At 40.0% G+C, this 27,130-nt stretch overlaps 1 protein-coding gene across 2 annotated transcripts; it reads left to right on the forward strand.

Moving 5' to 3' along the window:
• Window positions 1–1,003: 1,003 nt before the first annotated feature.
• On the forward strand, window positions 1,004–27,130 carry RDH10 (retinol dehydrogenase 10). 2 transcript variants are annotated; one of them, XM_058832959.1, is made up of 6 exons: window positions 1,004–1,583; window positions 2,063–2,298; window positions 21,837–21,935; window positions 23,241–23,386; window positions 23,699–23,830; window positions 25,745–27,130. In XM_058832959.1, exons 1-6 carry the CDS (start codon window positions 1,292–1,294, stop codon window positions 25,866–25,868), a joined length of 1,029 nt encoding a protein of 342 aa, XP_058688942.1. In that variant the 5' UTR covers window positions 1,004–1,291; the 3' UTR covers window positions 25,869–27,130. The 2 variants fall into 2 exon arrangements, with proteins under 2 accessions (XP_058688942.1, XP_058688941.1); XM_058832958.1 differs by having other exon boundaries at window positions 1,006–1,583; window positions 2,060–2,298.

Consider the following 27,130-nt stretch of genomic DNA (forward strand, 5'->3'; position numbering starts at 1 on the left):
GTGTATAAACGTTCATTTTTTTACCATGGTGTTATTTTATGCTAATACAGACGTTTGTATCACTTGATCTCATAAGCAGTATTGGGGGGGGGGGGGGGGGGGGGGGGAATTCCTGCATTTTAATTAGAGATTAAGACTGCACTTTTTCCGAAACTTTTGAACTCGAATTTCTGCTCAGTCCGAGAGGCAACGTTCACACAGTTCCAACAACTTTTCTGAAAACTGGCGGCTACACAGGGAAGAAAGTGCAGTGTCGTGCTCTTAAGGCACACAGCTGCAGGCGAGCAGAGACAGTGGGATAAATCCTGCACACGCATGTGTGGGAAATCGCAAGGGTACGCTCTGGTCCTCATCCACTGGAACTGGCAAATGCCCAGGAGCGGGATGCTGCGGCGCCGGGTGGCCACAGGGTGCCCAGGTACAGGGAGCGGCCTCTGCTATCATACAGAAGAAAATACTTCCCGTGTGCTGGCACCTGTGAGCTCCTGTTTCAGCCAGTGGCGGGTGAGATATCAGTGACCTCTGTACCTGGCTGACAGACCAAGAAGCCATGGGGGGTTTTCCTCAGCGGTTTCTCACGGCTCAGCAGAGGATCCCCAGGCACGCGGGCATCCTGCGGGGTTCAGTGGTTCCCGTGTGCTTCCAGCTTCCCTGCGTCTCTAGCCCCGAGCACGAACCTTTAGCGCCCGTGCGTGTTCCTCTAAGCCGCGCCGCGGCACCGCACCCGAGATGGCGCTCCGGCGGGGCGCGGCGCACCCCGGGACTTGTAGTCCGCTCGCCGGGGCCGGGCTGGGGCGGGCTGGAGCCCCCGGGGGCCGCCGGGACGCCCGCCCCGAGCAGCGCAAAGCACCGGCCGTGCCGTCCCGTTCCCGTCGGGGACCTCCCCCGGCGGCGGGGCGGAGCGGGGCGGGGGCGGGGGGTCCCGGGAATGCGGGGCGGGATGGGCCGGCCCGGGGGAGGGGCTCGGCCGCCCGGTCCGCCCTATATAGAGGGGCCGAGCGGGCAAGATGTTCACTGCCAGTAGCGGGGCCGCGGGTGGGACGGGGCAGGACGGGGAGGCGGCGGCGGGCAGGCAGGCAGCGCGGTGTCCGGGCTCCGTTCTCGGCGTGTGTGACTGAGGCGGGGGTGTGGGGCTGCGAGCGGCACGGAGAGGGAGCGCTCGGCGGCGGGACCCCTGTGAGCGGAGCCTCCCTCGGTGCCCGCGGCGGGTGGTCCCGGGCAGCGGCGGCTCCAGGTTGGGGAGCCGGGCGGCGAGGAGGCTCCGTGCCTCCGGCCCCCGCAGTCCGGCAGCATGAACATCCTGCTGGAGTTCTTCGTGGTGACTTTCCGAGTGCTGTGGGCGTTCGTGCTGGCCGCGGCCAAGTGGCTGGTGCGGCCCAAAGAGAAAAGTGTGGCGGGGCAGGTGTGCCTGATCACCGGGGCGGGCAGCGGCCTGGGCCGCCTCTTCGCCCTGGAGTTTGCCCGGCGCCGGGCGCTTCTGGTGCTGTGGGACATCAACACGCAGAGCAACGAGGAGACGGCGGGCATGGTGCGGCACATCTACCGGGAGATGGCCGAAGAGGCGGCCGCCGCCGCCCCCGGAGGTAAGCGGCGAGGCTCCCCGCGCTGTCCCCGGCGCTCACCTGCCCGGCCCGGGGCGGAGGGAGCCGGGGCTGCGCGCCCGGCGGGTCCAGCCCGGAGCAGCGCTCACCTGCGGCGGGCCCTCAGAGCGGCTCCGGGCTGGAGCCCGCCGGGCGCAGGGCTATCAGACGCCCCGACGGTGCTTTTGCCAGCCGGAGCCGGCCCTGTGCCCGCAGCAGTGAGCGCAGAACCTGCTTTGCAGAGCTTCAGACTCCAGCAGCGGCTTTAAAACCTCCGGCTTTTTCTAAAACACGTAGCCGCGATAGTAAATAGCTGACTCCTGGTGTACCGCAGTGACACCAAAGTAAATAGAAGTTCTGGTGGTTTGGAATTTTATTTGCTATTTCTGCTTGATGTACTTGTTTGAATGTCAAAATAAGAGCAAGAACTTTATTGCCCCCCCCCCCCCCCTTTCTGTTCTCTTATCTGTGTTCTTTAGTAGCTGGAGATGGAGAGAAAGATGTGCTGCCCCATTGCAACTTGCAGGTTTACACGTACACCTGTGACGTGGGCAAAAGAGAGAATGTCTACTTGACAGCTGAGAGGGTCCGCAAGGAGGTTGGCGAGGTGTCTGTCCTGGTTAACAATGCTGGTGTGGTCTCCGGGCACCATCTTCTGGAGTGTCCTGATGAGCTTATTGAGAGGACCATGATGGTTAACTGTCACGCACACTTCTGGGTAACTATAAACTCCTTTCTTCTGCCCTTTTGGTAATTATTTTTGGGGAATGAACTGCTGTTGCTGAACTCCTATCTCCTTGAGGTTTGCACTTGTTCTTTTTCACTTGTAGGATCACTGCTTTGGTTATTTCTGGTTTTGAACTGATTGTTCTGTTTAACAGGAATGCTGGTATTATGATTGTTACCAAATAGTTTTAAATCAGCTGTATCCTCCTAGGATCCAGAGTTCTAAGTCCTATGGTCATTTCTGTAGCTTTGGATATTAAATCCTTTACAAGCAATAATCTCTGAATCTGCTTAAAGGTTGTTACTGTTAATGAATGGCTTCTCAGTCTTCCTCACATACTCTTCTGCCAGCACATTAGCAGCTTTAAGATGCTGTTTTAATGATGGTCACAAGAGCAAACTTGCATATTTCTGGAAAAAATCTTTAAAACCCCTGCTGAAAATGTTGTTTGAATTGCCTTGGAGGCAAATTGTTCTTTTTGAAGGCTGGGAGGAAAGGCGAAAAAGATTTCTCAAGAAATCAAGCCAAGAACACTTTTTCAGGAATCCTGTGTATTTGTCCTCATAGCTTTCTTTGGGGACTGCCTCTGGAAGTTAGAAAGTCTTAACTGGTTTCTGGGATGGTATTGTTTCCACAACTAGCAGATGCTAATTAAGGAGAACAAGTATGTGGCCTTACTCTTCTTGTCCATCTAAACCTTGTTTTCACATGTGTTTTATTTTTAGACCCATAGTGGTGTGGAGTTACATAAATTGGAGTGTTGAAGGAGGGCATGATGCACACTTGGGTTAGCATTAGCTGTCAGACTGAGACCATTGTTAGTATCAAAACTGTTCTTTGAATCCTCAAATAAGGTTATGAAATACACTTGCATAACAATGAAAGTATTAAGCAATCTGAAAATATACTAAAACTTAAACCTTCTTTGACTGATCTTACCTTTACATAATAAAATTTTTTAAAATACCCCATCTTCAAAACTTAGAAGGCCCTCCCAAGCCAAACTTTTTTAACATGGAAATGAAATGCTGTTTCATAACCCTAAAGGAGCCCCTTCAAATCTGCACTGTGAAACACTTAATGGCAGAGCAGTCTCTTTCCAATGTATTATAAAGCTTGCAGAGAGTGCACAGGAGATAGTATGTTTAGAAACCCTTTTGAACTCTCAAAGTATGTATTTTAAAGCAATCTGAGAGGTTCTGAGAATGCTCATGTGACTTCTTATAATTAAGAGTTCTGTGTGTTCCCCTTAATAAAAGTTAAATTGGTGCTTAAGCCAATAGAGATGTGTAGTACATTTAATGTTATTGATGTTGCTTAAATGCTGAATTGATAGCTTCCAAGAACTCTAAATTATGACATCACCATGAGCTAAAATATGGGAGGATCCTAAATTCTCCAGCTGTTCTTTCTTCAGGCCTAAGTCATACACTTATTTATAACAGTTTTAGAGACCTTTTTAAAGCACACTGTGTGTTCTGAATCTCTTACAGTAATAGAAAACTAAACTTAGAGTCTAGTATTGCTATGATTGGGTTTCCATAACAGTTCCATTCATCTCTAAATGTTAGTGTGAAGTGACTTTAAAAAAAAAACTCCAAGAAGGTATAGCTATGTTTGGACTGCGGAACTTGAGATTTTGGCTTAAGTTTTAAAGGAGTAGTCAACACCCTTTAGATTTAATTGAGGATCTGTTCATATGTAAACTTCCTGTAGATTCTGTGTCTTGCTTTGCTTTTCCTTTTATTTTTTTTGTTGTTGGCAAAGCTCTTTTCCGTGTATTCCCCTTCATGATCCCAGAAAAGATTGGCTTGACCAATAGTGGGTGGACTTCTGTTGAAAGTAATACTACTTAATTCATAAGATGTCATCTGAATCAGCTGATTTGAAGCCAACTTTTTTGATGCAAGTCAATGCTGACTTAAATAGAACAATGTGTCTAGATGTGTGAAGTCTTATACAGCTAGTCTTTTCCGTGTCAGCTAAACTGGTGGTCCAAAAGCAAAGCTAATACTCTGGAGCATTATGTAGGCTTTTAAGTATTCTTGGAGGCTGTTTAGTCCAAAAAACTGTAAATGGATTTTGTAAAGACATGGATCTTGCATGTAATATTGCTTCAGTAGTTAAGTGTCTGTACTTTTCTGGGTTTTGGTGTATTGTGTTGTTGGTTTTTTTTAATGTGGTTCAGGGGAAATTCTTTTTCATCCCTTGATCATTAATCAAGTCTCAATGAGTTTCTATATAAAAACTGAAAATAAGGCTCTGGTACTTGTCCCTTGAAACATTTGACATCAGATTAATTGCCTGTTCTCCATGCAGAATGCACGTGATCTGATCTTGCTTTTATGCTAGCAGCTACCATCGTAAGGCTGCCCAACTTCTGCAGTAGGCAGTGACATGAAAATCTGTCAGAGTTTTGCTGTTGTGACTCCAGCTGGGCTGTGTACCATATCACAAACTGGCAGTGGAGAGAGCCTTAGCAGCATGCCACAGCCTAAACAGATGCTTTCCATTTTGCTGACATGCATGATTTGTGTAATCCTTCCTATGAGTGTTCTATATAAACATGTCACCACTGCATCATGTAGCAATTTCCACAGCATAAAATCCACTGCAGTATTAAAAACCTGTTATTTCATGCTGTGATAACTTGAATGCTTCTGATATTGAAAACATAGGGACAAAATCCATTCCCAGTTTGAAATAAGCCAGCTCTGGTTTACTATAATTTGCAGATGCATAAAATTGTAGCAGGAGTGTAACACTATCTTTCCTGCCAGTCTGTTGTAAGAATAACAACTTACTTGGCTGCACTTGTCAATTATTAGAACTGAATTTCTACAGACTAGGAAAGTTTCTTCTTATGATGTGTCAGGATTCAAATTTTAAAAAGGCTGTCACAATATAACTTAAAGCTGTTGCTGAATCAGATTTTAGTAAACATAGGAATCAGATATTTTTATTGTAGTTTTACAATAAAGCTTAAGTATCAAAATACTGTGGATTTGAGAATGGCACCATATTGAATAGAACTACAAACTCTTAATTTTGGGACAATTTGAGAGTCTTGTACCTACTCTAACAGTTTTTCTGGAAAAATAGTCTATTGCTGGATAAGTAGATATTAATATTGGACATCTCTATAATACCTGGGTAATTCTAGTTTTGGTCGCTGAAGAAGGGGCCAGGGCAGGGTGATGAGCAGTTCTGAAATACTGTGACATGAAGATCCTTCTGTATAACAGGTCTTCAGTATTCAGCTCTAAGAGATCTAAGTGATCTGTGTTTCCCTGTCATGTGGATACTCCAAATATTTCAGCTTAAAGCTTTCCTCCTAGAGTTCTCTTCAACTTACCATAAGGGGGAAGCAAAAGCATTCTGCTCCAGCTCTGTCATATTAAAAAAAAAAAAAAGAAATCCATATAGAGAGTGACTAGGACCCAGAGTTTAAAGACTTGTGTACTGGTTTCTTTGCCTGAGTAGTTTTGTTGATTTGTTTACAGCTGCTTGATTTTTGAAGGTATGCTGGCATCTCTATAGGAATTGAAGTAATTTTTTAGACAGCCCAACATTGGTACAGGGGAAATAAATACTTATTAGAGGGAGAAGCAGTACTCAGGTATTTAGGGCATTCATGAAAACCTCTAAAACGTAAATATACCTTGGAAAGATGGTCAATACAGAATTGCTAAATCAAATAGCCCTTGATGCAGCTGCTGTATTTACCAGTCTCATTACACTGACAGGATTGCTAAAGCCTTGGAGAGACTATAGTTATCTATAAAGTATCATCATTTATGTATTGTTGTCTTCAAGCTCCCTGGTGTTAAATAAGGCTCACTAATGCCTATAGTTTATTTAGTTCAAATACAGAAGTATTACACATAGTGTGCATTTTCATCTTCTGAAGAAGAAAATGCAGCTTATGTTATTTGAAACTATTATCTGCTAAGTCTTGTGGCCTGTTGGCATAATTTTTAATTTTTGCTATCAAATTTAGGATTCTAGTGCCTGCGATTAAATATAGACACAGTATGCCACTGACAGGCCACCCAGCTATATTTAGTATTTCAGATGAGTGAAGTTAGCTTTAATTGTTGTTTTTTTTTTTTTTTAATTTCATGATGATGTACCCCAAGATGCACAAATTTACTTACAAAGTTTAATCTACATGTTCTTTTTTCTTTGAAAAATGAGCCGGATCAAGTTCAAGCAAAACATTTGTATGTGATCCAAAAAGTATCATCAAAACTAACTCTTCTCTTGCTCAATTATTCCAACTCCATGCCACCAGCAAATTACCCTAGACAGCACATGTGTTTCATATACTGTGGTAGCATGCTGGGTAGTAAGTATGAAGGAGAAAGCAATCATACTCTTAGCTATGGAAATAGTCATATTAGTCATACTTAAAACTTATAAGTGCTTTGGTATGGTTCTGCTGTTCATATATTTTTGGGTTCATTTCTCAAAAAAATAGAGGGAATCTATCAAATGAGAAAATACTGTCTTCCAGATGCAGGCCCTAAAAAACTGCACTTTCCCATTTTATAAAGCAGTGTACTTTAGTACTATGTTCTGGAAAATAAAGGGGTGGTTATATATTTCTGGCATTTAAGTGGGCACAATACTACTGGTTCAGAGCTTTCCTCATGGGTTTACATTATGGTCTATGAGGACTAGCGTTGTGTCAAGCACAGTTGTCGGTCACTATCATGCAGTCTTTAATTTTGTAGCTTGTATCTTGCAATTTGTGTGTATATGTATCTTAGCTTTGTAATCATGTTTTAGTTATAGTGATCACTTAAAAAAACTTTCATGTTTTTTAATTTGTTATTTTCAAAGTTTTCTCTTTCTTTTTTGATGGGTACACCAACCCAAACCCTTTAATTAGGTGCCTGTATGTTTGAGATTTGACCATAGCACCAATCTTATACCAGTTTCAGAATAGTAATGGAAGAGGATAAAAATGAATCTTTTGGCAGTGTACTCATCTGAAGAGTCAACATGCATAATTGAGCATGTAGGGATGGGGTGGTAGGTAGGTCTTATGCAAAACGCCTCTTCATTTGCCTTGTGTGGGAATCATGAGTTTGAGCATCTATAATTGGGATTCCACAGTGCTTCCCACCAAACTGTAGTTGTTTCACATGTTTCTCAGCTCTAGTCCCTAAGGGCTATTGAGTCTGTTCTGTCCTGGTTCTTCGTTGTCTACTGTATCGTGATGATAAATAAGTAGTTACATATCAAGGAGTGTGAGAAGAATAAATTACAGCACTCTTGGTTAGTTAGCAGCACTCAGGGCTGTGGGAAAATCATACTGAAGATTTTTTGAATGTGTTACACCAGCCTTCCTACATATACTTTCTGTGCTAGAGCATCTTCCTTGCCTGATGGAGAAAGCTGGCTTCTTTTGTTCAGATGACAGCTGAATTTGTGCATTTCCCTTCCCTCTCACTGATGATGTAAAGTGTTTGATTTTCATCCCAGTCAGTTAACAACTCTAAAATGACCTTATTATAATGTTTCCTTGAACTGCTTCAGTTACAGCTAAGCTTTTGTGGCAGCCTCTCTCAGACATACTTTGGAATTTAATATGCTGCACTATTTGAAAGGTGCACGGATCTTAGAGTCTCAAGGAACAGAAAATAGAGATTTTCAGATTGTGACCCATGGATTTTTTGTTGCCTGTAGGTTGGAGTCTAAGGTGGTAGCACAAGGTGTGATCAGTCATTTACTTCCATGCCTTAAACTGTATTAAGCTTGAAGAATTTAGGTGAAAACCATAATGTTTCCAGAAAAGCATTGTGAGAGTTCACTTAAGGAAAGGGAAAGTTGTCCTGAAGAGACCACGCCAAGACTACTTGAAACATGTCTGAAGTATTAATTGTTAAGTGGCTTGCAATTCTACATCCATCTAAAATGAATCTGGAGTTGCAGAATAGGTTGCAGAGGTAAGGCACTTGGGATAATCTCACTCTTTAGTCTCCTGTGAATTTTTCTAAGGCTTGGAGACTTGTCAGCAAACTGTGAATGTTTTTAGGATTGCTAATTTTCTCTGAAGGCATGGTCCTGGATGAGTGATCAGTGTGATGGTTATATTCCTCCTTCTTATGGAACGCAGTAGGTCAGCTGAATAAGCAAAAACCTCTGACCTGGCTTTGGTCTGCAATTATCCAGTTACTTGTGAAGGATGTGGGGAGACAGGAAGTCCTTGAATGTGATGATGGTCTTTGCCAGTGTGGTGCCTAACCTTGCTACAAGTGGAGAGAATGGCTCGTCCTATGTGTCAGTGAAATACTCATCTAAAAGACAATGTATATGCTTTTCTTGTCCTGTGGAGATTAGGAGGCCAATGGAGTTTAAAGTGCCAGATTCTTGCATCTACAGGTAACATCCACCTTTATTTTATGAAAACCAGCTAAGTTAATGTTATGTCATTATGTTATTAACTTTCTGTAATAACCAAGTGACCGTGGCAGAACTGTAGAAGACAGCTGTGTTCGGAGAAAAGCAGTCCTAATTATGATACAGCCAAGTGTTCTGCTGACCCAGTGTTTGCATCACTGCCTAAGACCTGTCTTAACTGATCTGTGTGGGTAAGCAATCCTTTTTCATAGCTCTCAGTGTCATCAATTACTCTGACTAGACAGGCTGAGGAAAGATGAATGTTATGTTTTCTAACACCATCTTTGTCATTTTAGCACTGCACTTCTTAAATCTTTTCTCCTTTTATCCTTATCAGCTGTGAACTATTATTCTCTCCCAATGCTTCTCATGCTTTGATTTCACTTCCGGGGTTTTTATGTGGGGAGGAAAGGGTTTTGTTATGTATCTCTAGTACTAAATCTTTCCACAATTCTCTGTATGTAAAAACCAGTGCATCAGTCACTTGATAAGCCTTGCTCCCTTTGACCTTTGAGGTTTCTGGCTATTGACACTGATGGTAAAACTGAGTTACTGATACCTCTCTGTCTTTTGTGGAAAATGGCAGATGTCTTTCTGCAAAGGCAAACTGAAGCTGATGTACATGTGATGATATATGTTTTTACCTGTGGTCCTAGACTTCATCTGCTAAAAATTAGTCTTTCAGTCTTTCAAAATGCAGTTATGATATTGAGTAGGCATAGACTTTGAGATTCATAGAATCTTGGGGAGCTGAGGGTTTAGTTTGAAAGCAAATATGTCACAAATGGGGGAAATCTGTTTGTGCTTACACTTCTGAATGAACACTTTGTTCTTGTAAATAATTATATTAGTAAAATGATTTATATGTCAGTCAAATTAACACATGACATGAGTGAGTTATCACAACTGGGATGGGAGGGCATGGTAGGCCAAGGAATGCTGGAACAGCTGCAGAGCTGAGGTGGCTGACTTGGTGTGAGCCTTTTGAAATTCAAGTTTGTTTGGCTGTTGAATTCTGCACCTAAATGTGCCCTGGTGCTGGTTGCTTCTGCCATCTGTTTGAACTTGTGTGACAGCTTCTCCAGCACTCCCCTTTTCAGCAGTGTTTTGAAAAAGCTCATGTGTGTTTAAAAGTAATTTATCCAAAATTTCTGTTGATCTAGGAAGAAACTACAAGGCACCTTAGAGATGGCAGTCTGTCTCGTGGGGCCATCCCTTGAGTCTGTATCCTACCTTGCACTAGTTTTTATCTTCAGCTGATGTTTGACTGAGCTTGTTCAGTTCACTAACTTGTCTGCAGGGCAGGGAGGAAAGCTGTGAATTTTCTTGCCCAAGTTGATTTGTATTTCTGTTTGGAGACTAGAATCACCTCTTCAGCATTTCAGACTTAGAGTAGCCAGTGTGGGGGGAAAAGGTGAAGAAGAATAGGATAAAATCACATAGCTGAACAGGGCCTCTGTGATTATCCTAGTGAAACCTCATTTCTGGACTTTTTTTTTTTTTGGGAGTAGGATTTACGTCCTCTAAATAATTAAGTAGTCATAAATGACTCCAAGCTGTAGCAGATCCTCCATTGGCATAACAGTCTGAATGTAACAACTTCAAAAGAGATGGCAGTATTTTAATTACAACTATTAAAAACCTCCAGATAAAGGCAAGGTAGTTTTCTATATGCATCAGATAACGTGGTGTTTACAATTTTAGCTTATTTACCTTGAAACTATGATTATTGTTCCTACTGTGCTGTTTGACTTCTCTGGAAATCAGTTTTACTAACACAGAATGTAGAAAAAACCAGGCTGGACCCATGTTTCAGTTTGTGGGACATAAGCATAGTTTCCACAGACAGGCGAAATAAGTGTTTCTCTCTGAAAACTCAGTCCCTAAGAAAGTGGGTAGTTTGCTGATGTTTGTTTAAAATGCCTGTGTAAGCAGAAACTTTGAAAATTGCTTTAGTTGCTGGTTTAGTCACTGTATTAGCTGGAGTCTTTTGATCATTTTATCCTTTGTTGGCTTATGAAGCAAAAAATTTACCTGCTAAGACTATTTATTTTCTGCACACCCTTTTGTGGAAGGGTGGTGAGAAGTATGAAACATAAACACCTGGGTTATTAAAAATCTAAAAGCTTCATGTATTTTAAAAATGCTATTTCTCGTTCAGTGAGTTACTTCACAGGAAATCATAGTCTTTTAGGTTCTTACTGTTTCCTAAAGAAATACTGAAGCTAAATCTCTATTCAACTATATCATCTTCCCTAGTTTTGTTTCTGCTATGTGGAAGGGGTAGCTTTCCTTCTAGTCTTGTTTCTCTTGTGAGATACTCGGTTGTAACATAATCACTTTCCTTGTTATGAAGGAAATGATTCAAAACAATGACTTGGGGACTGAGTTGAGCAGGATGAGTAAAGTGACTCAGCTTTCATCTGCCTGCAGGTACTCTAGCAATTGCATTGTTACAGAGGTACTGGCCTTAAGGTATCTATAAAATATGACAGTCCTTTAATGCTTAGCCACTTCTTAAAAAGCCTGCTACATAAATCATAAAACATGAATGATGACTTCATATTTTCCATAAGTAGTTCTGACAGTACTGTTCTCTAGTAATGTTTTGGAAACCTATAGACTAAAATACCAAGGTTTACTAAATATTCCAGAAGATGACTAAGCTTATGGCAAGCTGGAGAAAAATGTGTATTTAAAAGTTGGATTGTGTTCTTGTTCACTGAACAAAATATTCTGAGCTCTTATCTAATAGTTTTTTCTAAAATGAATTTGTTATGTGGATTTTTTGCAGACTTATAGGGGCATGTTTTCATTTTTGCCAAGATTATCAAATAGCTGGCAATAAATAACCGCTCTCCAAATGGTTGGACATTTGCTGCAAACTTGTGCTAATGAAGGTGAGGGACTAATGTGTTTGTTACACTAATGTCAACATAGCTCTGAAATGCTACAAATCCTTTGACACAGCCATTTGTCAGTATATAAACAAAGTAGAATTTCTAGTCACTTGACTTCAGCAGGGCTTAAACCACCTTTTGTGGAAGGGAGTAGGCAAGTGTTAACTTCCTGCTTCACTTCAGTAGAATGCTCTAAAGTAATTTCAAATTTGACATTTGAATAAACCTATTTTTAGGTCATCTTTACTGATAGATCTGCCTGTGGAAGAATACAAGGTTGGTGCTGCTACCTACATAGACTGTAATTTAAATTCCTGAATTTGCAGGAGTGTATCTGTGCTGTCACAGCCACATTGGAGTGCTTTGTTAGTCTTGGCTATATAGAAAGCTCAAATAGTGATCTGGTAGATTTGGGCAGAAGGATTTGCTTTCTAAGCTACATCTTGCTTTTCAGTGGCTGCCAACGATGTAATACTTCATTTAAATTAATAGTAATTGTGGTTTGATAGCTGTGATAGTTTGAGAGTAGAATGAGATTAATATTTTTGGATAATAAATATCAGCTTCTCCAATAAAATGCCTTTGAGCAGGAGGGAAGAGGTCAGCTTTTGAAAGTGAGTACTTGGAAACCTTCAGTTCTCATGCTTAAATATGCCTTGCATTTGTGCTGTCTGGAGAAGTCTGCAGGTATGCATTTGTTCTACTTTGATCTAGACTTGCTTGTTTTTCAGTGTAAGGCAGACTAAATGCATAGCTGGGTTTCCAACAGCCCTCTTACTATGCCATCTTACCTTTATTATTCAGTCTCATATTATAGATTACTTTGGCATTTACAACAAACATCATTGGTAATTTGTTTTGCGCTTTTACATAGGTTAGGCAGAGATACTCTTTTTCCCTGTTCATTGCTAGCTGTCAAGAATCCACTGTGTTTGGATTGCTCTGACCAAGCTTTAAAACCACTAAAATTCAAAGTGTGAAAAATTGTGAGGGCTCAGAATGTCCTAAAGAAGCTGGCACGCAGTGAGTTACTGGAGGACTTCTGATAGCTGGGGGGACATAATTAGTTTTTAAAAACAGTATGGTACATGTATGTGCTGAACTTGGCTGAAAATGTTAATTCCACAAGAAATTCAGCTGGGTGTCCTGCACTGCTTCATTGGGCCCTCCCTCCAGCTGAACCGACTTGAGACCAAAGGGAGGAGGAGGAGCAATGGAAGTAGAACAGACACTGTTTTAGAGCAGGATAATTTATTGCAGGCAAGAGCTCCTGTCAGAGAGATACATGAGAGATGTAGTAGAGGAGTTGGTATCCTTTCCAGTTAAGATTCGGTGTTGATAAACTTGAGTTAACACAGTGATGAACAGTGCAAGGTCTCTGCTGGCTTCTGAACTTCTTCCTCTGTGAGAGGAAGAGGGAATGGGCTGTTGAGTGGAGAATCACAGAATGGCTGAGGTGGGAAGTGGCCTCTGAAGTCATCAGGTCCACCTCCCCTGCTCAAGCTGGGCCACCCAGAGCCAGTTGCCAAGGCTTGTGCCCAAACAGTTTTCTAATACCTCTAAGATGGAGATTTTCACCACCTCTCTGGGCAACCTATGAGAACGTGCTTCATTTTTCATAGCCTAATGAAATCAAAGACGTGCAGACTCTGGAGGGAAGAAGTCTAAATACGTAATCAGTGATTGAAGCAGTTGCGTGTACCACTGCATATATAGGAAGCACTTATACATCAGCCAAGCAATATTGGCAAGTACAGGTGAACATGGTTTTGTATATATGTACAGCATTTATGGTATTATATATATGTACAAGCACATCCTCTAAAGGCAACTAGATGTTTGCACAGAAATGACTGGTGGCGTATAGACATTAGAAAGATTGGACAATTTACAGGACAAGACTGACATCTGAGGTATACATTTGTTCCGCTTTGGTCTAGTGTAAATTTAAAATCATGTAAATCTAAAATCTCTAAGGAAAAAAAATTACAGAAGTTCTTGGGAGCAGGAAGGTGGAGACTGCATGCCAATAACATAAAGGCTCTGAGTTCCTTTTAGTGATAGCAAGGGTAGTTCTGCTTGAATACCTGAATTTCTTCATACCCAGAAACTATATAAAGTAGTGACTCCTAAACAGGAGTGAAGTGTTCTTAAGGAGAAATCAGGGTTACCGTTGCCTGTGTTCTATGTACCTAAACCATTGCCCTAGGTTATGGTGCACACAAAATCTAGTCTGATGCAGAAAAGCTTTACTGAAGAGACCTTGAAGTCCGATTAGCAGCAGAGTACTATAAAGCTTACAGCGACACCTTTTCCACCTTGATGCTCAAAAGGCAAGTTTCTGAAGTCAGACTTGTATTACTTAGTGTTCTAGTGTTTTCTAGTGTTCTTAGTGTTCTACTGTTTTGAGTACTGAACCTACACTTCAGATGAGAGGGAGAAAAAAACCTATCTTCTACCCCAGTTTGGGGTAAGATCACAGGAAATTAAGCCCTTAAAAGCGAGGATGGTGAGACAATGGTAATGATGTGATAAGGTAACAGTAATAAAAGTTTCAATTGCAATGTCATTCCCTAAGCATTTTTCATATCCCTCTCTCCGTAGACACAGCCTTTTTCAACTAAGCCTTGTTAACAAACGATACAAAAGGCAATTTAGTCAGGCAATGTTCAGTTGCCCTAGGCATAGCACAATTAGTTCTAGTAGTAAAGAGTAGAAATCAATGATTAATGTTTGAGAGATAACTAGTGGTATTAGTTTCCTGTGTGCTTTTTTTTTTTTTGTTTAATAGCATTACTTATCTTATCTTTACTGTCTACCCATTGTAAACAGCTTTGTGGCACTAAGTTCTGATTAAAGAAACAATTTAATTCAGTTTCAGCTTTTGTCTGATAAACTCAACATGAGTTAAGTCCATGTAAAAGAGGAACCACTATGATAATTGAACTCTTCATAGGAAAAGTGGTGACTATTGGCTTTGAAAACTGGAGAAATTCTGAAACTGAACCATAAACAATACAAAACTAAACTATGTAGTAATGTAAATGTGGGCTGTAGCATACTTGTTCTTCAGTAAATGGTGTGACAGATGTTTATTCCTACTAACAAACCCACTTACAAACTTCCATAAATAAGATTTAACCTTGTTTTGTACAACTTTGGTGCTTCTCAGCTGATTTGATATGTCTGTTGATGAGTGGGGGACTTGATGTATTTAGATTGGTCGTGAGGGTAGACAATATTACTTCCATAATTAATAATGAATTAAAAACCAAGTGAATCAAGTAATAGCTTATGTTTTTACTAATCTAAGACTTCCTGTACTTCAGTGCAGTATTTCATACAGAGTTGGGAGAGAAGAAAAGTATGCTTATTTCTCTGTAAATTAAATACAGTTTTAAATTTCCTGGTGTTTCTTTTAATTTGTGACTTATGCCTTTAAGGTATTTACTTTATTTTATTACCTTTGCTTCTTAAGCTGAGTACCTTTATCTGTAGTTTCACTCTGCCAATGTAGGCTATCCAAGGTATTGGGGAGTGTATGTGTGGCTTTGCTTCTGTGTTACTCATCATCATTATGGATCTTTGTTTAAGTCTGTCATGTTCTTTCATGGTCTCCTGGTTGCAAGGCAATTGTAGCATTATTACTGTGCATGTATGTTAAGCATTAACTGCTGGTGCGGTTCAGTGTTAAAGGAATCCCCCTGGCCCCAAAACAGTGGGTTTTTATGTGAAGGACAAATAAACCTTCAGTGAGAACTTGAAGGTTGTGTTGCCTGCCAGGAGATACATAACAAAGGGACTTCTTTTGAGATGAAATATTGGAAGGTTTAGCTTTTTTGTTCTGAATGCAGGGCCTGTGCAAGGCACACTTGAGGACAGTCCTTGAATAGTTTTCTTTTTTTGCTTTTAACACAGCCACCTATGGAAGCTTGGGTTACGAATGTCATGTTTATCTCCTGATCCTTTTTGCTTCCAAAGGATCTGGGTAGTCCTATAAAAAAAATCTGAGAAATGTGACTTTATTTTTGAATTCATTACTCTAGGAAGACTTTGTAACGCTGACCTGTATTTCATTATCCTTTCTTGAGAATAGAAGCCAAAGATCAAAAATAGTTCTAATTTCCACAGCTATTCAAATATTTACTTAGACAGTGGCTAATTATCCAGAAGGGGCCCAGCAGTTCTTGAAAACAGTCAGCAGAGACATCAGAGGTCCTTTAAAGTACAGCTTTGGTCCCTTGTGTTAGCAAGGTCAACAGTAGTTGTAGACTTCTGTGTGCCTGCTGTAGTCAGCCTGTTACTGTCAGAGCCACATCCTTTGTATTGTGTGGTCTCCCTAGTCTTCAACTCAGTGCTTGGTATTTTTATGTAGTCATAGTGCAGTTACTATTCCCACCTTAAGCTAACATTTCAGAGATGCTTGTAGAGGGGAATTCAGGAAGGATGTGGAGGCTGTATGGGAAAACTGAGATGATGGTGCAAATGACCATTAATTATTCTCTTTGGAACCAAATAAAAAAGGTAGAAGGAAAGTAAATGGTTAAATGCAGGCTTGCAACTTCATACTTTGGTGCCTGAGAAGGCATTTTGGATATTATGTTGCCTAACTTGGATAAATCCTTCTATGAAAGAGTTCTAAGGTATATTTTCAGGGCCTTTTCTTAAACCATTTGGTGATGACTTCCCCTGTAATCCTGTAAGCAAAGTTTTAACCTGTGTTTATAAACTGTATGTAAAGTGGCTGGCTTTTGAAATAAGATGGGCTATATGACTGTAGCTGAAAATAACTTCAGTATGTTTACTGATAAGCTTGCCATTGGGGTTTTCTGCCTTTCAGGCACTTTCCTTTCCCTTTAAACATATATAGTGGTGCATTAGTGGAATACCACATAGTTTGGACAAACCTACTACAGGTAAGACTGCAGAAAAGTTAGAGGTGCTTTTTTGTCAGACCTTGGTACATTTCTTCTCAATTACTGGAATGGAACAAGAAACTGGGGCATGTGGAAATGTTTGGTTCTGTGGTGAAGTGGCCACATGCTGTCCTGCACAGGAGTAAGAGAACTTGCAGTGTGCTGTGCTGTAGGCTATGAGTAAGAATTGGAAGAAAAGAAGACTGAATGTCCGTGCTAAGGGACAGAGAGGATATAACATGTATTTTAGATTAAAATATTTTCTTGTCATTGTTAGTTAAATTAACAAATTAGCTCATGTGTGGCAGAAGGCTGCTATGGTCCCTGGTACCTTAGCTCCCAGAGATATGTGGATGTGAGTCCTTGCCTAACCACACCAATTTATCATATTGGATTTGCCTGATGAAACAATACATTTACCCAAAAGTGCACTCTTTTGTGTTGTTAGGCAGCAGCTCTGGCAGTCAGGAATAGCTGTGGCTTGGGAGAAAATGTTTTCTCTGTAATACCAGTACACCACTGTTGTGTATAACTAGTGATGTAAAAATTCACCTCTTTTGATGGGCCTCAAAAAAAAATTGTGCTTCTTACCTGAAGGAGCTGTATAGAAAATAAGCTTTGGTATATATACTTTGACATAAAGGTATTTCAACCTTACAGTAATACAGCCTTTTTATGCCATTAAAGTAGTTTTAAAAGGCTGTTGACCGAAGGCAGGAAGTATGAAGAAATTTACTATATTGAAAAAGAGAAACTTAAAGGACCCTGTGTGTTGGTACCTGTTTATTTCTTTCTTTGCTATGAAGGCAACCCTCTAAACATGAGGTAGCACATACTTTTCTATTTTGGTGTGCTTTCTGCGTTCAGTATCCATTGTTTTGAGCTGCATACAGCTAACATTGTTTTCTGTGGATGCTTGCTTTCTTCTTTAAAAATAATTAATCCAAAATTTAATTAAAAAAATCACTTTCCCAAACGCAGTATTTCTTCATATTCTCATTTGCTGTATTTAGACTAATTTGTCTTGACATTGCAGCTGTGCTGCTCTTTGTGTTGCACAATCTTTGGAGTTTTGTTTCATTAAGAATGGAACTAAAGAATTTGGGGAAGGGGAGGGAAGAAGTGTTAGACTGTTAGAAGTTAATTTGCCGTAAACCAAAATGTTGAGAACAGATTACGAAAGCTATGAAGTGACATGTAAATGCTTGTTCAGTTTCACACTTGTGAGAAATAAGTCATTTAAGCTGTGTGCACATGAAATAGAAGTTTGGTTACAGCTACTGGGAATAGTTTGGTCTTATTGGTATATTCAAAAGCATAGAGGAAAATGCTCAGAAGATTACAAATTGATCTCTTGGTTCCAGAAAAACTTAAAGACTGAACTAGTTAGAAAAACCAGCTCTACTCTGTTCACAACAGTTCTATATGTTCTGTCTATCCTAGCTAGTTTCTGTCTATCTGAAGTATACCGCTGGTTAGAAAATTGATGTTTTTGCTATGCTTTTGGGGTTTGCATTTTGCTTTTGGTTTTTTGTTGGGATTTTTTTTCCTTAAAAAAAAAGGTAATTTTGGGTGAGGAAGATGCTTAACTTGCATCCTGGACTGTTCACCCTGATGCATCACAATTCCTTTCATCCTCTATATTTTACTTACTGGTTTCTCCTCAGTGTTGAAAACTGTGGTGTGTTTGTCATGAATAAATGACCCAGCTCTGACTTTAAATATTTCTATGTTTTGGTTAAATGTCTTCCTCTGCAGCTGTGAGAGGTAAAACTGAAGCTTCAAGGATCAAACCAAAAGGCAGATAGTTTGATTAAACCACTTGACTTGATTTGAATTATTTTGGGGGCCTGGTTCATGACCTCTAATGCCATGGACAAAACCCATCTTTTGCTTGGTGTCTTCTAATTTATTTTTTTTAATGGAGGATTAGCATGTCCATGCATCACCTCAGAAGACTAATGTGGTCTGTGTACCTGTTCAGACAAACTCCAGATGGGAAGGCCACCCAGGAGGCATCTTGCTCTATGAAACTGCCACAACCAGTCAAACTCTTAACTAGTTTGTCAGCAGCACAACAAGCACACAGAAGATTTCAGGTCTGGTAGGCAGATGTAGCTGAAGCTAAAAGAAACTAGAAACAAGAAACTAGGTTGATCTGGTTTATGTAACGGGTGGAAAAACTGGGAACCAGAGTATGGAGGAAGCTGCTTTGATCAAGGAGGTGTGCCGTGCCAGAAGCTCAGTAAGAACACTGATTTATTTGGGGATTGCTTATACTACGAAAGAATAACTTCACTTTGGGATTGTTTTTCCCAGCGAGAGGAGGCTGGGAGGAGCAGTGGGCAAGCCTTTACTCTGAGCCTGGAAATGGATCCCCCGGTAGGGTGTGTCTGCCTCTGACAGTGCTTGTTTTCAAGTGCTGACTCCCAGCTGCTGCAGATGGCTGGAGGGTGGCAGCAATCGAGATGACTTTCTCTGACATCCATTTAGTGGAGACGTTGATAGCTACATATGATAGTTAAGCTATCTTTATAGACTCCCTCAACTTCAGATTTTAAGTGGATTTGTGGGATAATATGCCATGACAAAATATAGGGGTTTGCTCTGAACAGGCTGTCTCAGAACACTGAGGTCTCATGCAAAGATTTCCATGAAATCCACTGTCTTTAAAGCAGATGAGCTGCGGTTTTTTTCCAATTTAGCCATAAATGGCCTTTAAGAGATTACTTACGTGAAGTGACTGTAGTTCTGCTGCTGGGAGTTGTTCAAGTCTGCACTTGAGATGCTGAAGATGTCAACCAAGTGTCCTCAACAAGCCGTGTTTGTCATGTGCCAATTTAATCTGGTTGAAAATGGGTTACTTTAGCTACAAGTTCTGAAAACTCAATTTTTATAATTTTTATGCTTTGAAATAACATAGTTGAATGGACTTTTTGAAATTGACTAGTCTGATTATGTTGCATGTTTATATATATACATATTAGATTGAAAATTCTCTTCCTCAGCCAAACTAAACATACTTACAAATACATAGTTATAGTTCACCATATTAAAATCAACCAAAAAAAAAGGAAAAGGGGAAGAAAAGCAGTACCATAGTAAAAACAGTAGCTTGGTGCACTTGCCTGTTCATCTCTTGGAAGACAATACTGATTCATGCCTTGAAAGTGGTAGGAAAAAAAAATTGTTACTGCTTCTTTCCCTCCTTTCTTTCCCCCAAGACAAACTTCAAGGCCCCTTTTTTCTGTAGTTGCTGTGGTTTGCAGCCAGAGCTTCAGTCTGCATTATCAAGCTTTCTGGCAATGTGAGGTGGCAATCAGTCATTCCAATGTGATGTGGACAGATAAGCTGAGATGTAAGTGGAAACTGCTGATGGAGCTGACAAATGTTCGGGAGTGGAGTGAATTGTTTAGCAGGACTGAGCTGGGAGCATGGGTGTCTTACAGGGATAGCACGGAGGATCAGGGTTAGCCTACACGCTGTTGGTGTTGTAGCGTGCAAGGCAGGCTGCAAATAAAGAGCACTCTGTAAAACTTCAGTGCCGTCCAAGCGAAGCCTCTTTTTTGGGTGGCGCTGCCCGATGATGACTGGGTTTTGTTGCCATGCAACATGGGAAGAGAGGCTGAAACTTTGTGTGCCTGGCACAGATTAGTTTAACAGCAAACTGAATTCTTGTCCAAGGCTCTGTGTAAGAGGTTTAGAGGTCCCTGCCATGAGGAAAGAAACAAATGCAAGGCAGCTTGCTCTCAGATTATTTTTTATAATTAGCTTTGTTATGTAGTTATGACAGAATCTAGGAGTTGTATGAATCAATAGTAGAAAAGGCAAGGAGTCAGGAGGTCTGTTAATCTTCTATCATCTGCCAGCTGTCCAGTGAAAACACTCTTTTGTGTGGTGTTAGGAGGTCTGGATTAGTCATTTAACACCTGCAGGCAAAAATGTTGTACAAGAACATGTGAAAATCATTAGAGCAAAACTGTCCTGACGTCTTTGATTGGAAAATGCAGACAGCATAAGAATGGAATTAGATGGATTCAGCTGTAGTTTGCATGTCTTTTTAAGAATGCAGCTGAGAAGACTCAGACCAACAATTTAGCAAGTAGGAAACACTTAAGGGGCATTTGCATGCTCCGAGTTGGGATAGGAGTTACATGGGAAGAGTAGTTTTTTGGGAGAATAAAACATTCATGGTACTGAGTGAGTTGGAATAGATTAGAAGCTCTGTCACTAATAGATTACCATATTAACTAGGCATGTTTGTGATTAAAAAGCATTGTCTGAATTTCTTGAGCAATTTAAAAGTGATCTCATATAGTACACTGACAACCTAAAAGCAGAAGTATTTCATAACTACACATACCATTTTACCATTGCATTGATTTTTTTGTTGTAAATATGGTGCTCTGCTTAATACTTATTTAAAATGGAGAAGTGTTGAGTCAGCTTCAGAAGAGATATGACCAAGATAGGTATTCTGGTAGGGGAGATCCTCCAGCAAGTACCTTCAATGTGTTGCTTGAAACTTAATTTTTTAAAGGTGTTAACTCTGATTCAGGTTTTTAAAAGGAAACAAACTTTGTTATAATCAAAACATAAAAATTGGAAGTTTAAAGTTTCATCTTGAGACTTGCTTTGGGTTTATTTTGTTTTGTTTTTGAACTTTTAAGGAATTAGTAACAAATGTCTTGTCTTTTTAACTATAGCAATACTATGGATGCTAATAAGGATAGAGAGTAATTTAAAGTAGAAGTTGTTCGCTCTATTCTAGGTAAAAAGTAACAACAGCAAAAACCATACCCGTAGTATTTAATTTAATAAAAAAGGCCTAAGGTGATAAGTTACTTGGATAAAACTAGCAATATCCAACTTAAAAAACACTGTCAATAATTAGAACTGATAATTGGTACTGGTCTCAACAGAGATGTACTGAATGGTGTAATTAAACACTTTGCATTTCTTTTTCTGTCTTTAAAAATTGTGACTTCCATTTTAAGGTCAAATTATCTCCTTCTGATAACTAGTCTCTTCTGGAAAAATAAACACGTCTGAGCTCAACTGATCCTTTAACCCTTAGGATTTCTGGAGACACAGTCCTTGCTGCCTTGCTCTCTGGATTCACAAACAAGTTGCAGATTTTCTGTTAGCATTTTTGACAAACTCAAGTTCAAAACCTGTAAAATGATTGTATTTCTATATTCTTGATAATAAACTGAGAAATTCTGAGAACTCGTTGTTAATGTAACTTGTTCATGAAGTGGTTTTTTGTATCAGTTGTTTAAATGTACTTTTTTTTTCTTTGTAGACCACTAAAGCCTTCCTTCCCAAGATGCTGGAAATGAACCATGGACACATTGTGACAGTTGCAAGCTCCTTGGGGTTATTCAGTACTGCTGGAGTTGAGGTTTGTTAGACTATAATGAACAAAAATTTGGCACTTTTTGCCAAAGATAAATTTTTTAATATTATCAGCTAGAGGAAATGAGGTCAAATCTTCAAAGATCTTTGGAGGTTATGGTGCTGAGTACCATATCAGCGCATGGCTCCCTGTGAGTGGGAGCCACAGGGTTTGGGCAGGCATTGCATTCATTCCTTGGATGGTGGGGTTGGCACTTAGAGTGAAAGCCTAGGATGACTGAGGGTTTTAGAATGCTAGGTGATCTTTGAGTTACCTGGTGAATTTAGGAACTTGAAATGTGCCATTCAACCTACTCATGTCAAGCATTTCAGTGCTAAGCTTGAAGCCAAAGGCAAGGGGTTTCAAAAGTAATGTTTCTTGTTTCTATGAGGAAATGACTGAAAACCTTCTAGAATATATGGCTCACCTGCTTCACTAGCAGCTGGTTGAGAACTCCAGTTTGTGAGACTTTTCTGGTGCATAAAAATAGGTTAGGATTGGAGCTTGTTTTGTTTTTTGAGTCATTAATACAAATGCAAGTGTGAACAAAAAGCATTGAGTTAGTGAAAATTAAGGTGTCTAAAACAATAATGGTCATATTACCCCATAAGCTTCTTTGTGTGTAGGTAAGGCTTAATCCAGGACCTTAAACTGCAGTGTTTCATAATATAAATGAATGAAGATGGTTTAACTTGGGGCTTTTTAGAATGTTTACTGTCTTGAGAAAGCTACAAGGAATTTCCTAGACTGGGTGTGACCACCAACAGAGACAGACACATCCAACTGAAAACACTAAGTTCAGCAACAATTAATAATTGCATAGACAGCAGTAGCATTTGAGTTATTTGTGTATCTCATAGAAAAACTCAAATCTTGCTTGTTTCTTCTGTTGAAATGAGCCTGAAAAATAACACTTTTATGATTATTACACCTATGCCCTGCCATACCAGCTTTTTCAAGTCTGACCCAAGGTAGTATTAGGTATTCTCAGTCCTTTGTTGCACCATTTATTATTAGGCAAACTGGTAATTGGAGTAACTTGTCATGTAAGCCTGCCTGATTCAAAGACTTGAATCCAAGGTAATATCCTCCTACATTCAGCTTTTCTGCTTTCATGATTCTGTGCTAATTACCTCAAAAGTAAAGTGATAAATGAGTTGATGTGATGCTCTATTCAGTAGGTGTCTTTTGTTGTTGCTTTGAAAATCTGTGCAGAATCACCTCAGGTATGCTTGCTTTGAACATCATTCATATCCTTCCTTTTTAAGTTTGTTGTTGTTTTTTTTTCTGCTTCATTCATTGCCAATGCAGGATTACTGTGCCAGCAAATTTGGAGCTGTAGGCTTCCATGAGTCTTTGAGCCATGAATTGAAGGCTGCTGAAAAGGACGGAATCAAAACTACTTTAGTTTGCCCTTATCTTGTAGATACAGGAATGTTTAGAGGGTGCAGGATCAGGTGAGTAGAGTTCTCCTTCTGCTCTGTGCTTGTAGTGTCATAAAAGTATTTAAAGGTAACTCAAGTGTTACCATAAAAATATTAAATATTGTATCTGCTTTAGTATATGTTAGTACTAGACTCAAAAAGAGACTTCCTGAATTCACGGTCTTCTGTCCTTTTGTACACAGGCAATGCAAATTTTGAACTATTAGTCTTTGTAACTTAACAGTGAATATAAAAAAGTTCTAAAGAAATTGAGTTAATGAACTGTTCACTGGTATCTGTGGTCCTTTATGTACCATATTAATCTCTCTTAATCAAATGTTCCAGAAAAGAAATTGAGCCTTTCCTTCCACCCTTGAAACCTGAATACTGTGTGAAACAGGCCATGAGAGCCATCCTTACAGACCAACCAATGATCTGCACACCTCGCCTCATGTATATGGTCACCTTCATGAAAAGGTAAGAACTGAAGTGCCAGTTATTTGGCAATGCAATCCACAAAATACTTGAGCATGTCCGGTTTCTGGATACAAACACCCTCCCACCCACACAGGCCATAGGTGCCCTTTTGCTGGAATTCATAAATCTCTCTTGGCTTGCATGCTTATAGGTTGTTTTCTTGGGAAGCTTCGTTTAACTGAGATGCCATGTATGTATGCATCTTTGTTTTAACCTTCTGTATCTACCATCCTCTTGGATTCCTATTTTCTATTCAACAGACTTTTAATTTCACTCTTCAATTTCCTCATTAGGAATGGGGCATGAGGCAGCTACCAGCAGAGGAATCTCTAGCTGCTTGTTTCTAGAACAAGTGTGTGAGAAGGCCCTTCCTACCTGCAGATTCTTCAAAACTTGTGCAAACTGAAAACTGATAATTTCAGAACCAATTTTCAGAGTCTAAGTTTGGTGGAAGGCATATTTAAAGGAATTACCTCTTTCATTCTAACACAGTACAGTCTTAGGATGAAAACTGTTTTAATCTGCAACCAGGCTGATGTTTCAGTGATGCAGGATAATGCAGGAGTGCTTCAATTCTTGTAATACAACATCAGTTGAATTCTGGTTTATGGAGAACAGCTTCACAGGTGTCTGTGTTTTTGTTTTAAATCTCTAGTGTGTAGGGGAGACTTAAAAAATATATAGCATTGTATCTTCGTTCTGCAAGGGATGGTTGAAACTGAGCACCTTGGTGATTTTTATTCCACTTACAAGGTGGTTATTATCTTCTGACTCAAGTGTCTCTTGGTGGACAGGCTCACCAAAATATAGAGGCATCTTCACTGCTCACCTCTTTCCTGGAAGAGAGATATGTGTCTATTCTGATACCAAATGAAGGTCACTTTCAGTATATTTAAGAAATAACTCCTTCACTCAGAAGCTCAGAGGGTGCCTCAACCTTCCTGCACAAGCAGTGCCTTATGCAGCAGCAGCCACATCAAAAGCCCTTTGGGTTTTCTTGGTTCAACACTTCAGCTTCCAACAGGGAGATCAAAGCTTCTGCATAATCCGTGCCCCAGGCAGCAGCCTTTAGATCAAAGGGCCCTCCAGTCACTGCACAAGCAGTACTGCTGGCACTGAAGACACCTGTACCAGTGACATCTACTTCTTGGTGCTTCAGTGGTCATTACTCCTAATGGCTGGAATTATACTGCTTGCCACTGGACAAGTGCCTGCTGGTATTCCCAGGGGCTGAGGAATCCCATTTTAGTCCTTTACCAGGACTTTTTAGTACTGCACTTGAAGTAAAAACAATATTTTGTTAATGTGAGAACAAGGGGAGGATCTGTACCAGGTATCCATCACATAATCACCTCTCGGAATTTTATCTGTGAGGGGGAAGGAAATTGCTCTTTACTTTGTATCTTTCTTTTTGAGGATGGATGATTGAGTTTAGAGTATAAATCAACGTTGTTAGACATCTGGTGATCAAAGAATGGCATTAACTAACACTAATCCCACGCTAAAGAATATCTTAAATGTCTGATGACCTCTGCTGATGTGGCTTTTAGCAGATGCTTTGCTTTTACCAGGCCTTCTGTGGTGCCCTTGCCCCCCTCCATCCCCCTGCCTCTCTTCTTTAAACAAGCTATTACACTGCTTGTGAAGAAACAGAAAATCTGTTCTAAGATGGAAGCATGTGAATAAACAGCTTCTTTCTCTTTTCTGCTTCCGTGTGTGGTTGGAACTCTGGAATTTCAATTCTCTCTGAAAGTGTCCATGTGAAATAAAAATCCCTTAAGTCTTTTAAGAAGGATCTCCAATAGGTATTAGATTGTTTTTAAGAACACCAAGTACATGTACTTAAAAGTGCATGTAAGCAGAATTTTTGTTTTATGCTGTCTTCTAACAAATCTCTAACCTCTTTTTTCCCAGTATTCTGCCATTTGAAGCAGTTGTATGCATGTACCGATTTTTGGGAGCAGACAAGTGTATGTATCCTTTCATCGCTCAACGGAAACAGGCTACAAACAACAATGAAGCAAAAAATGGAATTTAACAGTTTTGGATGGACTAACATTTATAGGTGAATGCAATAATGTTACTGAATTGCAAAGTGCACTTGCATCTAACAGATGCAAATGTCAACATCTTACTGTGGCATTCTCTTGGGTCCTAAACCTGTGTATTGAACTCTAAAAATCAATGGATTTTTATATACTGTAAATAAAACTGACTAGAGTACTTGGGAAATGTGATAGGTAACTCAAATGAATTTACAATGTAGCTGCCACCACTGTCCTTTAGAATATCACTGTATGTACAGTAAACTAGTTGTGCTACTTGTTGTAGGGATGCACTGTGTGATATCTCTTCCTTAGTCTGCCAAGGCTTCTAAGAGCTGTATCCAACCAGAAGATGCAGTGTTTCAGAAATGGTTTGATTTTCCCTATGTTATTTAGGAAGGGAGAGAAATCTTGCAATTTTAAGCTACTGCTCGTGATCTTACAGCAAATTCAAGGACAGTTTCTAAATGCATCTCTTCACTTGTTCACCCAAGTTCTCTAAAGGACACATGGCCAAATTGTGGTGTAATTCTCTTTTGTTGCAACTGTGTGTGTTCTATTTAAACAAAGATGAAAATAAATTTGTAAATCTCTGCCAATTCAAAGGCAAATGAATGTCTTACATACTGTCAGAGCAAACTTGTACTGGGCATCTGGTTTTTTAGGAATGCAGTCAGTGATTTAATTTCACTTTTTTTCCAAGTTGACTTAATTTGAAAAATGCTCTGTTCTGTTTCCCTCTCTATGTCAGAGTCCAATTTACTGTTATGGACTACATGTTTCATTTCTTCTTCCTCGTTCTTCTGACAGAGTTCTCCCACCCCCCCAAGGAAACTGTTACATTAAATTCTCTAACTGGACTTGTGCCTAAAAGACAAAGCAACTCAGCTGAGATACAAACTGTTTATGTAAGTGCTGGTCCTATGCCAATTATTAGCAAAGGAAAAATAGAATAATGCCTGATGCAACTCTACATTAAGTATATGAAAGGGTGTAAAGATTTTTTTGAGTTGTACTCACATAGAACAGCAAATGACTTTTACAGTATTTTTTGTAAAGCGAACAATTTTGTGCCTTGAATTTGGTAATCTGTATTAGTGAAGCATTGTAAAAGTGAGATTCTACCTCTGTATCTTAATGTATACCATCCACTTGTAAACTACTATCAGAAAAATTGTGATTACTTTTTTAGAATGTCTTGTTAAATAGTGACCAATGCCTGTGGTTATTAAAGTGAGCCACCTTTTCCTTAAAA

This window comes from Poecile atricapillus, chromosome 2, assembly GCF_030490865.1.
Source record: "Poecile atricapillus isolate bPoeAtr1 chromosome 2, bPoeAtr1.hap1, whole genome shotgun sequence".
Lineage (NCBI taxonomy): Eukaryota > Metazoa > Chordata > Aves > Passeriformes > Paridae > Poecile > Poecile atricapillus.

Coding starts and splice junctions, on each gene's coding strand:
- RDH10 (XM_058832958.1), top strand. CDS start 1,292: ATGAACATCCTGCTGGAGTTCTTCGTGGTGACTTTCCGAGTGCTGTGG. Junction 1,584..2,059: donor GGCCGCCGCCGCCCCCGGAG/GTAAGCGGCGAG, acceptor TGTGTTCTTTAG/TAGCTGGAGATGGAGAGAAA. Junction 23,387..23,698: donor TTTAGAGGGTGCAGGATCAG/GTGAGTAGAGTT, acceptor CAAATGTTCCAG/AAAAGAAATTGAGCCTTTCC.